Source organism: Phalacrocorax carbo, chromosome 5 (genome assembly GCF_963921805.1).
Source record: "Phalacrocorax carbo chromosome 5, bPhaCar2.1, whole genome shotgun sequence".
In the NCBI taxonomy this organism is placed as follows: domain Eukaryota; kingdom Metazoa; phylum Chordata; class Aves; order Suliformes; family Phalacrocoracidae; genus Phalacrocorax; species Phalacrocorax carbo.
In genome coordinates, this window is record NC_087517.1 from 19,943,787 (window position 1) to 19,957,174 (window position 13,388).

Consider the following 13,388-nt stretch of genomic DNA (forward strand, 5'->3'; position numbering starts at 1 on the left):
GCTACCTCAGTTATTACAAATGATAAGTGAAAAAGTTTTGTGGCAAGCACAAAAAAGGAGATTGCTTAAGAAATGATTGACATATTTCTTTCACTTGCTGCAATGAATATGACAGTAAAAGAAATAAAACACTGAAGGCCTCTGTAAAATTATAGTTTATACTTGACTCAAACATGTCTGTTGAAACATCAAATACCTGTAATTTCTAGAATGACTGACAGAAAGGTAAATTTCAACCATAAGTTTTGACTAGCAGGTCATTTAATTTCATAGTTAGCATTCACTCACAGTAAAGCTGGAAGAAAAATACATTCCTCAGTCTCTGTAAACCAGTCTGGAAATACATATTAGAAAGGCTTATGTACATTTGAGAAAAGGTTTTACTTACCTGACACCCAGTATGGAAAAAATGTTTTATATTGGAAGTTTCCATTCAAATAATCCTCCAATGTAAGAGCTCTGGGATGATCATCTGTGTTGACAACTAAGAATAAGACAGAAAGTTTCTGTTAATGCAATGCTGTGAAGTGGAAAAAAAAAAGAAAAGAAAAAGAAGTAATTACTAGTCCAATACTCCCTTTTTTTCTATATTTAGTGCCAGGGAACAACAAGGATAGCATAATCCTGGAGTTATGCAGAGAGTAGGCACAGCAGAAAGGAAAGTTCTCTGTTACTGCTCTGATAAGGTCCTTCAGCCTCTGAAGGACTCACCTTTAGCACTACAAAATTAGAAACTAGACACACTAATTTATTTCACCCAGTCATTTGTTCACTCAGACATATTTACTTATAGAACCTGTGAGTCCAAGAAAAGCATTTTCCACACAAAAGAGAAATCAAAGTTTTGATTTGCCGTGAAAGCATGGGTTTCATAAACTTGTGTGGTATGCAGAGACAACTGTTTTAATCGGGATCTGCACATATTTATTAGAGAGCCTAACACCAGCATGTGCATACAAACCCCTACTGCCAAATTTCATAAATGTCCAATCAACCAGTGTTAGAAGATGGATGAGGCTTGCAAAATAATCACCATCCACATATATTTCTTAGTAGCCGCATTAAAGAAATAGATGCAGATATGCAGGTAAAAACTAATGCTGAAAAGTAATGAATGAATGAACCCAAACTTCAACTTTTTATTCAATGCTGCAAAATAAAATTGGCAATGATTCTGGAGAGAAAACAAGTACGCTGATATTTGATTTCTAAGCAGATCAGATAGTCAGGTAAAAATAATGCATAAAATTGTGGCTGGTTTTGTGGATTTTGTCTGACTATGTTTCTTCCCAAAGCTAAACACCTTAAGCCAGGGCAGATTTTAAAAACAAAATTTAAGGACAATCAACTGGATGAGGGTAATGCTGAAGATGCTGGCTTGCTATGTGCATGCAAATTAAAAACTCCATTATAAAAATGTACAAAAAAAAAGAAAGAAAAACAATGCAGTTCACAAGAGAAAGAGTTCTCAAAATATTTAATCCTCAAAAGACACAGGAACTTTTCTGATAAAGGCCAGTTTTTAAAGTCCAGTACCATAATAATGGCAGCTTTTAAGTCTAGGTATTCTGAATTCTATGCTTTTCTCCTTTAAAATCAAGGGACTTATGCCACGGTCTTCAGAGGTAGTGGGGGTGTCACTCTGCAGCCTAGTAGATCTCTGCCACTTTTCCTGTTTGTTCCTTCAGAGCTCTCAGATGACAGCCAGATAATCAAGATGACTCGTTGCCCTCAAGTTTCATATCATGCTCCATCACTTCCTCATTACAGCTGCCCTCTCTGTTAAGATCACACTGACTTCCTGGGAAATGTTTCTTCATATTCTCTTCTATGGTATGGTACTTTGTAATGATAATACGTGTTTTCTTCTGCTAAGTGACTATTACTTACTGTAGAATACACATGTCAGGTTGACTTGTTGACACTAGCCTTGTCTGCACTAATGCAGAAGAAAGCTGTCATGAGAAATAAAAATGAATGCCAATCCACAGGCAAAAACCTATCAGTATAAACTCTGAGCTGGCAATATGTCCAGAAAATATCCTAAGAAGTTCATTAAGAAGTTAATTCCTCTTGCAAATACCATGGCTGTATATTAGAGGTCCTTGATACGTTAATGATAAGCTCAGAAGATGGAAAACTCTTAAAAAATGCATAGAAAATAATTCCAAAGAGAATCCACTTCTACAGATACTGAATGATGATTACTCATCATTACCTCTCAGTTTAAATTCTCTAAGCGAATAAGCCTATTAGCAAAAGAAATCCACTGTTAACATCTATTTCCACGGTTGTGTGTATAGGAGGCTTAAATCTGCAGTCCTGTTTGATACCTTCATCTGGTAAAATTTCCTTGTTCCTTCTCCCAGTTTAAGAGGACTTTCTACTAAAAAGACAAGGAATATCACAAATGTCTCATCTCTGGTCTAATATTCACAGCTCTAATGGAAACCTTTACTCTGTTAGCCATCTCACCCTTACATACTTAATATTCTGTGATAATTTATTATGACTGTTGATGATTTTCAAAATGTGCCCACTCCTATCTGAATTTCTAAGAGGACTGCAAAAATTCTAAACACAACTATTCTTACTTGATTACTTATAATTTTGAACGCTTGTTTCTAGGCAACAGAAGATATATTTAAATGCTGTAATTAAAAGCAGCATCTTTAATTGTTTCCTATCATTGTTGCTGATTCTTCTGTAACTAAAGACTGGTTCAGTAATAGTATTTGAAATCTCTGCTCACAGAACAGACCCAAACATAAAAAGTATTTTGCATGTCTGCAGCACTATAAAGACATTGATTTGGATGGCTGGTAGTAGGCTTGGTAAGTTCTTTCATTCTGTTTTTGTTTCTCTGTGAAATAACAAAGGTGAACAGAGACTCCCAGAGACAAAAAGGAAGCAAATAGTAGAGCCAACCACAGAAATGAAAGCTTACCAAACTTCAGCTTTGCTCTTTTCCCTTCACTACCCAACTGTCTCAGTTTTAATCCTTTGTGGTCCATTTGCATTCATTTAGAGGGTGCAGCTCTGTTTTGCCCTGTCCACTGAATTAGTTGTTTTGCTTCACAGTGTAACCTGCTTTATGTATTCCACAATCATAATTATTCACTCATGCATTTGACTGTATTCGACGTAAGTGTATAACTGTGGTGATAAAAGCTGTAAGCATCTATTAATTTTCACTGGCTTTATGCAGATACCGTCCCTTTTACTCTTCAGTTCATTGTTGTGAGAGAGCTTAATAAAACACAGAAAGCAGAACTTTCAATTATATTAAACTCAGATTAACTTTATGCACATGAATCCATCACTATGAAATTCTGTCTGTATTACAAGGATTACTCCCTTTCAAAGACTGGATGTGGGTAGACCAACACAAACCTTGCTTTAGATCTCGTAGCCCTGCTGGTTTATGCCACAACATGGTCTAACATGCATCCATATAAATTGTGCCTACTCCTGCCAAATTAAAGCAAGTGTACATAATAACCAGAAAGTATTCTGAGTTTTGCAGTTGTTATTTTTAAATATGCAGCTGTATACATGTATTTTATATGTATTTATATGTATTTAATATTTGTATATTTTAATATGTATTTTATTTAGCATCTACTGCTACATAGCAAACAGAGGGCTTGCCGAAAGAAAACTGGTTAGCATCTTGGGTCAGCCAGCTTGTAGATGGGATGGACTAGAATGTCCGTTCTCATCTCTGTCGGCTGATGCTGAATAGCTAAAGCACAAGCTCCTTCAACATGTGCAGGAAGACAGCCTTCCACTTGAGGAAGCCACAGCCCAGTTCAGCATCAGAAATGAATTCCAGTACTCCTGATCATGTTCCAGAACTTCTGGTCACACTCAGCTCCACATCAGCTGAATCTGATTTTCCACACCTGTGTTACATTCAGTCATTTTTTGTGAGGTGTGCCACTGCTTTCTCAGTGAAGGTTATTTCAAAAACACCCTTTGGAATGAGAAGAAAAGATGAAGTCTGAACAACTCATATTCCGCTGGTTAATCTGTCTCTCATTACTGGTAGGAGCAGAAACTGTGTATAGAAAGCTAGAGCATGCTAGAATAAGAATGGTTTGGTTTACTACTGACTCTAACATCAATACTGCATAAGGGTCCAGGAAAGGAAAAAGCCTCTCTCTAACTACACACTGAGAAAGAATCATTATAATCCCTTTCAGTCACTGAAAATTAAGTTTTAAAAAATATATTTATAAAGAAAAGCTAGTATGAAAATTAACCTTAGGTCATAGACATCATACATTATTTCTAAGCATAGGCTTGGAGAGGTAAGATTGTTGTGGTATCCCCTTTGAATCAGTCTGAAACCAGAGTATTTATTCTGCCACCAGCATGTGAATAAGCACAGAAAATTAATAGAGCCTGTTTTGAGTAAGCCACTTCATGCTGATTTAAGAATCTAAGCAGCAAAAGAGTTTCTTCAAAGCTCTGGTTAGATTGGGAAAGAAAAGGCCTACCCAACCTAGTAGTATTGTCAAACACCACAGCTGCACAAGTGTAGAAAGCTGAACCCTGTTAAGGGAATATAAACTAATGGAGCACACTGGGTTTTGAAATCTTATCCAGAAAGCTTTTAGTATGAATTCCTACCAATTTTTATGCAATCTAAAATACCAAACAGAAGAGGTATGAATTAGTCTAATCCATCTTGGTTTTTATTACTCTGTTCTAATAACCTTATGATAGCTCTCTGCCACAAGCGTATAGATCACTGTAGCTAAGTTTACAGTATTACTTAGATCTGAGCCTGAACTCACAGCTCTGACCGAACTGCCAGATGTTGGTGGAAGCACACTGTCACAGTAATCTATTGATTTTCAATTACAAGAAACTTCAGCAACAGCTGAGAGTTTATAATCTTTTATTGTCACTTGGCAATTCTGATAGATGGCCAAGAAGATGAGAATTTCTCTTTACTTCTGTTTTAAGTCAAATATCCAGGCACCCATTTCAATTAGAAAGCAGCAACTTAGAGCACCATCTCCAGATTAATTCGGTGCCAGCAACTGAATTCCTGACTGGAAGCATTTTTCTTCCACTCTGCAGTGATGGAAACCACCCTGTTTGACTTTGCATCAGAACATAGGGAGGCATTGAATCAAAATGGATTTGGCTGGGATGTAGCAAAGAACACCACCAGCTCCTAAGAAACTGGCTGCTCACCACTTCCTGGCTGAGAAGTATGTCCCATGACCTAATCTGTAATACCAGAGGACCAAGGTCTTGGTCTCAGGCCTAGGTCAAGTGTACAATGGGAACAGAAATATTGACAGGCAGGATTCTGAATATTCATTAAAAATAGCAGAAGAAAAGATTAATTTGGAGCCTAAGCAATATGTTCAGTTAATTGTAACTCTGTCTGTGGTTCTGCTATTGCTTTCAACTGCAGACAAGTATTTTCTTTCTTGTTTATGCTGCAGATGAACAGGACTATGTCCACCAGTGTACAAGTGAAAAGAACCTTTCTGAACTGTTTAGAGTTGTGTTATCATAGCTGGGTTATCACAGTAAGGTAAATCACACAGCACATACCTAACTCAAAGAAATGTCAAAAAACTATCACTAATTTCTTAGGCATAGATGCCATTCAGTATATTGAGATTGCCTGCCTTGCTCTTCTCAGCCTCACAGAAATTGTATAATAACCGCAACTAAGTACTTCCCCCTTATGAACCTCTCCAAATAGAAAATGATTTTCCAGTATAACCTGAGAATTGTTCACATTTTTATACTCTCCCACATGTAAACCAAAACCAGCTAACACATTTTGAGGAGTCTGAAGAACATGAAATTACTGGAAACTTAGCAGATAAACCCAGAACTAAATATTTCTCCCAGTTCTTTCAGAATTACAGATGACATTTCTCTTTGTTGATTTCTTAAGCAGAAACTTAGTCAGTCTGTGTCTATACATTTCTCATAGGCAATTAATTGTCTTTCTAGATTGCCTCATCCTTCTAGTTAAGCAGTAGTAAAGGGGGAATGTACAAACAACATTCCATCTCTGTAGCTATTTCCTGCCTGTCTTTGACTTGCAAAGTTTGTAACTGCGAAATGAATGTATGTTTCTACCTTTTACAACTGATCAGTAGACAGCTAAGAATTCAAAAAGGTTTAGGCATTTAAACAGGTAACTGCAGCACTTGCATTTCCACCTGAGAATAAGAGGCCAAAATCAGATGTGTTCAACAAAATTGTGTGTTCAACATAATTGTGTATTCCACAATTGTCTAAAATGCTCCTTCAAAAGCATTTGGTAAAGTAAGATAAATTATTTATCATCCTACTGGATCTAAATGTCATGTCTGATATGACTGGTATTCCAAGAAACCGTAAGGTGAAAAGAATTCTTTGTAATGGCTTAGGTCCTGAAGAAGGCTCAGACTAAGACCACTGAGCGGGTACGTGATAAATTCAGAAGGGAAAAATATATTCATTTCCTCCTACAGTACCTTCCATGATCTTTAGCAACTTCTTCAGGCTGCCAAACCAATCCTTGGTCTTCAGCCTCTTTGTTTCCTCACTGCTCTTTTTAATTTAAATCTCCTAAAAATATTCTGCCCTGTCTTAACACACAGACTTGGTATCAGTAAGTCTGACTTGATACCATACATTTATCTGGTAATGAAAGCTCAAATTTGACCATGCTTAAGCTAGCCAAAAAATCTGGCACCCCATCATTGACGGGAAAAGTCAAACTATCACCCTGAGGTGGTATCTCTTCCCAGCACTGCTGCATACCTTGATATAATCTATCCTCATATTCACATGCTGCATAACAGAATCAACCCTAACTGCTTCAGAAACCTCCAACCCCCCTCTCTCAATGGAACAACCCATGATAACCATATTCCATAGAAATATCAGGTAGGAAAGAGATTTCATCTTTCACAAAACCTGCATATTAACTACAGAACTTAAATTTCACAAGACTTAAGCAGATAGCTTATTTTACAAAATTTAGTTGTAAATGCAAAACTGCTGTCTTCATCTCAGTCATGCTGGCAACACATGAACAAAGAACAGTAGAAAAAAATCCCTTTAAACAGATAGTGTTACTGGAATATAGGCTTTTTAATTATTATTTTAATTATTTCAGAGGCATTAAATTAATATGCTATAGTTAAAGGGCCATGTAAATACTTACATTGCCCTTACTACAACTCTCACAGAAAAAAATTACCATCAAGTCGGTGCCACTCAGGCGCTGAATTTCAAACCACACTCACTTCAGACTTTACCAGAGGACTCAGCAGACAACACCGTGTTGATTTACCTACAGCTGAAATAATGATACTAGAGCAAACTATGCATCCCTATTTTATACAATGCTGACTTTGATTTTCAAATGCAGTCTTAAATATGTTCACAGTCAATTAATCATACCCTACCTACAACAAAATGTTTAACTTGTAATTGGATAGAGAACTTCTGTAATTATTACACAACCATTTAAAACCAAATACAAGTTCACCAAGCTAAAGGAAATTACTAACAGTTTTTGAGAGTCTCTTAACCCCTAACACAAAAAATAGCATAATATGAGGAGATCCGAGAATTATTTTTGCAGTCCTGGCTAAGAACATTATATATCATGCACAATAAAGCTAATTCAGGTGCTTTTCACTTCAAGGACTTCCTTCTTTCAACATCTGCTGGCATTTCAGTCCTACCTTCAGGATATTTCAGCTGTCAGTACATTTCTGCAAAGTGATAAAGCCGTAACAATTCTGACAGGACAATCTGAAAGATGCTTTGACAAACTTTTGTGAACCTTAGAAGCCACAGTAGCTAAAAATATTGTGTTTTACACTACATTAGATCACAAATGCCTTACCTCTTGATGGAAGCAGTATAATACACGTTAGTAACAAGGAAAGCAAAAGGCATACAACCACACCAGATATGATTTTTAGCTGGGTCTGCAGGACAGAAACAAATAATAATTACACTTCTAATATTGCTGGAAGCACACTTCTATGACTCGTAAATAATTAAATCCTCCCACTCTCTAGCTGCTGTAATCCATCCCAACAACAAGCAAAAATGTCCCTGCAGTACATTTGAAAAACTACCCTTTCCTTTTTCTTTAAAACGAATACTTTCACATCAGAGCCTGGCCTTATGCAATAGCTGACAGTTAAAAACAACACATGTAAACGTTACCAAAAGCTGAATTCAGCAGCATACAGACCTTCATTTTCCTGCTGTATTCTAAAAGAATGTAAGTTTGCTCTTCTGGGTGTTGGTCAGTGGATCTAGGAGAGGAGTTTGAAAAGGCAGTGTCTGTTTTCACAGTTGGAGGCCAAACCTCTGGCAGACTTTTTTTCCCTGCATACTTTTGAAAACTGTGCCAAATTTCAAAGGGTTTCCATAAAATCAGAAACAGGCTTTTGGGGAAGTTCTTGAAGCAAAAATGGATAGTGGGTGGTTATAGGGGTGGTGATTATATACTTCCCATGAATGTGAGCCGTAACCAACATCTGCTTACACTAACTTAAGGGTTTTATGACTCAACAGTTACTTGATACGGATTGTTTTTTTCTGAAAAGTATCTACTGTGTATTTTGGCAATCCTCACATTCTTGGGACATAGTCACGACCTTATTTCTACTCTTTACAGAGAAATTAAAAGAAAATCCAATAGTTTTATTGTTTATATATAATTAATGTATGTTTACTTTCTGAAATAATGATGGCATAAGAATGCAAAACAAGAAGCAGAAACAGATATCATTTAATGTCTTCCACATGTGAGAATTACTTTTTTTTCTCAGAAAACTATAAACTTCTATAGGCTATCTAACAGAGCTTAGGGAAGTATCTACTGGCCCAGTGCAAATTCTGAAATAGTGTTTAAACCACCGATTGCATGCATTTTATTTAGCGCACTGAAATGAGGTCAACCGAAAACAGGGAAAACTTCTCGAGACCGCTGTGTCACGTTACATAACAGATGCCTCAGCAGAAAGGAGAAACGCTCGAAAAGGGAAGTAAAAGCATGCCGTGCTCATTAGACTGACTTTACCCAACTATTCTTACTGCTGGCCTGCCTCAGAGCCCCGCTGGGGCAGGAAGGGGACGCGGCGGCAGCCCGCGCCCGGCCCCGACCCCTCAGGCGGCTCCCCACAGCGGCCGGCGGCGCTAGCGCCGGGCGGGGGGGGGAATAACGGTCGGAGGGGAACAGGCCCGCTGCCCCCTAGCGGCTGCGCGCCACGGGCGCCGCCACCTGGGCTGGAAAGAGACAGAAACGTTTAAACGAGGCAACATTTTCTGGGCCAGCAGCCCTGTTTAGCCTGCCCCTGCACAGCCCGGAATCCCGCAGGTACCCGGGTCCCTCCGGAGCGCTCTGCTCTGGCGCCTCCTTTCTTCACTGCTCGTTGCTTTTTCCTAGTACCCCCCGTGCTTTCTGGCTTCCTGGCATTGCTCAGGGACGTTGGATGCTCTTCAGTGCATCCCCACGCACCCTGCAACCCACAACTGCTTATTAGCAATGTCCAGATCTCAGAAAGGAAACCCTTCCAGTGCTCCTACCACAGAGCCAGTGATAACTCTTTCAGATGATTAACCTGAGCATGATCCTGGGCCAGGCATTTCAGATGTGTTATTAGAAAAAAAAAAAAAGTCTCGCACCCTTTGTAGTATTCATCCAGACAGTGTGCTGCGAGGAAACACCAACCAAGGACTTCTGCAGAGCGCTCTGCCCCACAGCCACGGGCTCAGGCTCTGTATTGTATAGAGAGAGGCACCAGGAATGGCAGCAGCTGAACTGAGCTGCAAAACAAAGCCTGTCATCCACTTACTGCCTGTAGCTTCCCAGCCATTTCACCCGGTGTCCATGTCAGAGGAGATGGCTGTGCCTGGCACTGGCAGTGGACCTTCCTCAGCTTGGCCTACAGAGCCTGCTCGGGGCTGCCAGCCACAGCTGCAGCCCCAGGCCCTGCTGAGCTTCCTTCTTGCTGCTGCTGCAGCCCGTGTGGTAAATGTCAACTGACAGGATACTCACTAGGTTTGACATGAAACTTAGAGACTGGTTACTGGAAGTTGCAGGTTGGACTTAGGCATTGTTGATTCTGCGTGTGGAGTCTGCTGAATCACCTCATCTTTCTCCCTGCACCAGCCTTGTATTTCTCTCCCATGCTTAACACCAAAAAATGGGAAAAATAGGAGGGTGAGGAAAGGAGTCCAGAACAGTGGTGCTTCTGTGTGGAAGTCAGGCACGGGGACTATGATTTTTCAGAGGAGGTTAACAAGGACTGAGTACCCAAATCTTACTGAAATTCAGTGGTAGCTGGGTGGATCACCCCCTCCGGCTTTGAAAATTGAAAATGTAGTCGATGAGATAAGTTTCCTGTCACACCAAACTGTGCAGCAGAACTTGTGCTAATGACTTACAGAGAAAAAAAACTCAATGTATTACCACCAAAGGTAGTCAAGTTACCTTAGCCTAACAGTATGGGCTGGAATTTGAATCCTAACCATTACACCAGCCTAGGTGAGGCAGCAGCTGATGTTTTGGCAACATTCCTTGCCTTGGTGGGGAGATTTTTGAAAAGAAAAAAAAAAGTCTGGAAAAAAAAAGTGATATGAAACATGCCTTATTTTCCCATAAACTCAGTTTGCCTCTCTCCCCAGTTCTTGCCAGAAGAGTAAAGTACAAGTTATACAAGACAAAGTTTCTGACTAATATCCATCCTGCTGACATAAGCCATGCAGGAAAAAAAGGCTTAGAAGGCTAAACTACACTGTTCCTGATACACTGTATATGAAGGGCAGAACTCAGCTCAAAAACAATAGTGTTTCCTAACGAGAGAAAACCGCAGCTACTCAAAACTTCCAAAACAGAAAAGGATTGTGACAAAAGAATTTTTCCCCCATGTAACCCATGCTTCTTATTCATATTTCCAAACTGTTATTTCCTAGCATTCTGTGGTTAATTCCATATGTATTTTCAATAACAGCTCAGAGAAATCAGTTTTTTTCCTACTGACTCTGGCTTTTTCTGACAACCAGAACATCACAAAATTGCAAATGCAGGTTTTGATCAGGCTAGTTTTAATTTCCAAATATGCAGCTTCCTCTAATGAAGGCATATTTAGAGGATGCCTCAAAGGAAATGATTCAAACTCACATGATCTAAAAGACTTTGCAAAATGACTCTATGCTGCATACTACGTATTTTGCTAATTTGGAAGTCTAATTATTTAGGCATGTGCTGTAATAAGATTCACAAAGTTTGCTGCATTAGAAGCAAAACAAAATGTACCTGGCAGAGAACAACCTTTACAAGCTTTGTAGATTGATTGCTTCTAACACCTGAACTCCCTTCTCTGGACTGTTTATACTAGTACAAGTGAAGAAGCAAATAGTAGTTCTTTCAAGAGCCAACACTCTTCCTAACTTCTGCAACATCAGAACCCATAATATAAGATAGCAATAGAAGTATGAGGCAGCTAGAAAGAAGGTGAATCATTTGGAGAAATGGAAAAATTATGGAACAGAAAACACTCAGTTTGTACAGCAACTATCCAACCAGTTATACAACTACTCTAACAGTTACTGAAGTATTTACATTCCCCAGATGAGGAAACGCAGATTTACAGATATAGGTTGTACATGACAACAGATCAAAAGTAGACAGAATAATGAAAATGCAACTAAAGCTGAACCAGTTTTTCATCTTTCCACATTTGTGAACAAATAAAAGTTCTAAGTAGAAAGTACAATCAGGATTTGTCACACTCCCTGGAGGACTTTAGGTCCATAAAGGCAATAAATGCAGAAGTAACTAATAGATAAAATATGGCAATTTAGCTTGTTTTTTACAACTTCACACTTCCTGGATGAACAACATAGGCATGTTTTACAACCCCATTCAGAGACAATAACTTGAAGTGGAAATTCCATATACTGCACACCAGCAGGATTCATTTGAGGTTCATTACACATTACACTGAAGTGAGATTGTGCAAACACTCTTTAAGCTTTGGTGACAACACGGCTGAGTTACGCTAGGCACTGGGAGTGTAACAGCAGCACACAGGTGAACTACAAAAAGCCCAGACATGTTTGTGATATGGCCCTGTTGAACTCAACTGTGAAAAAGCAAAGAAAACCAGCTGCATATGCCCTTGTTGCTTCAATAAAAGGAAGTATCAAAAGCTCAAATTTCAGAAAATCTGATCAGCATGGAAAATTATTTGACTGAGGACCCAACAGCAATCTATGTAATGATATAATCTTTTTACCAGGGTTTTACACTTCTTTAAAGTACTGAATAAATTACTTCACACTTGAAAATGCTATGTAGAGTGTACTATATTACATTCACATAACCGTAACAACTCATTAACACAGAAATCCAGAGATGATCTGGATGATGATTATTTACTAGAAAATACTATTAATTTTTAGTATATTTCATAGCATCTCATCAGATACTGAGCACATAAACATCTTAAATTGCAATCATGTGTGATCTATCAACCTCTAACATTTTAAAATAGATTCTCAGATCAATGTGCAAAGAGTGTAAAATTTGTCCTGCACTTAATGCTAAATCAGCAGATTGCAGAAGTACCCAAAAGCAAAGTACTACAATACTAGGAAGAGTTTCTAAGAGAAACAGATGAGGGGAACGGTTTAATTTTTTTTAACTAATGAAACATCTACTGCTGAATAAAGAAATTGGTGAAGATTTCACATTTGTTCTGCCTTGCACAATACATAAAGGTAAGAATAGCATTACATAAAGATATATAAATATATAAAACACGTACACCACAAACGATTTACAGTCCCTATCTCCCACTGGCCTTTCCTGTTTTAGTTGAATAATTCAAAAACTACCTGTGGAATTGCTGTGTCTTGAAACATCTTTGGACATATAATCTCCTAACTCTCAATACACCTGATATTTTTTTTACAGCCCTAAGGTAGTAGTTTATTTTATAAATCACTGTTGTGGAATAATGCCACCTATAAATAAACCACTGTTTCTCTAGTTTAAGCACATTCTAATCTACAAAACTGCTATAGTGAAAACTCATCAGTGTGCATATTTATTTCATAATGCTAAAATTTGTTTTTAAGTAGCTAATCCCAGAATGGTCTGAATCTGTTTGGTGACATCTGAAATGTGCCATTCTTCTCAGTCAGAAATTAGAATGTTTCCTGTCCCCCTGAAGCAAAGGCAGAAATATTTAAAAAAACCCCAAATCTGGTCCTGATGCAAACCTGAAATCAAATCTGATTTTAAAAAAAATGTACATGATCTTTGCATTCCTTTTAAAATAGTGAAGCAATTACAGATCTAGACATAATAAGATTCTTTTTTGCTGGGA

At 38.3% G+C, this 13,388-nt stretch overlaps 1 protein-coding gene across 2 annotated transcripts in view; it reads right to left on the reverse strand.

Moving 5' to 3' along the window:
- Positions 1–8,643, reverse strand: part of FAP (fibroblast activation protein alpha) — a 41,107-nt gene extending 32,464 nt beyond the window's left edge. For both annotated transcript variants that reach the window (XM_064451472.1, XM_009500550.2), the window contains exons 1-3: positions 8,240–8,643; positions 7,883–7,967; positions 389–484 (exon numbers count right to left, since the gene is read on the reverse strand). In XM_064451472.1, the coding sequence (XP_064307542.1) occupies positions 389–484; positions 7,883–7,967; positions 8,240–8,245 (187 nt within the window). In that variant the 5' untranslated portion in view covers positions 8,246–8,643. The remainder of the gene's footprint in view (positions 1–388; positions 485–7,882; positions 7,968–8,239) is intronic.
- Between the last annotated feature and the right edge of the window lie 4,745 nt (positions 8,644–13,388).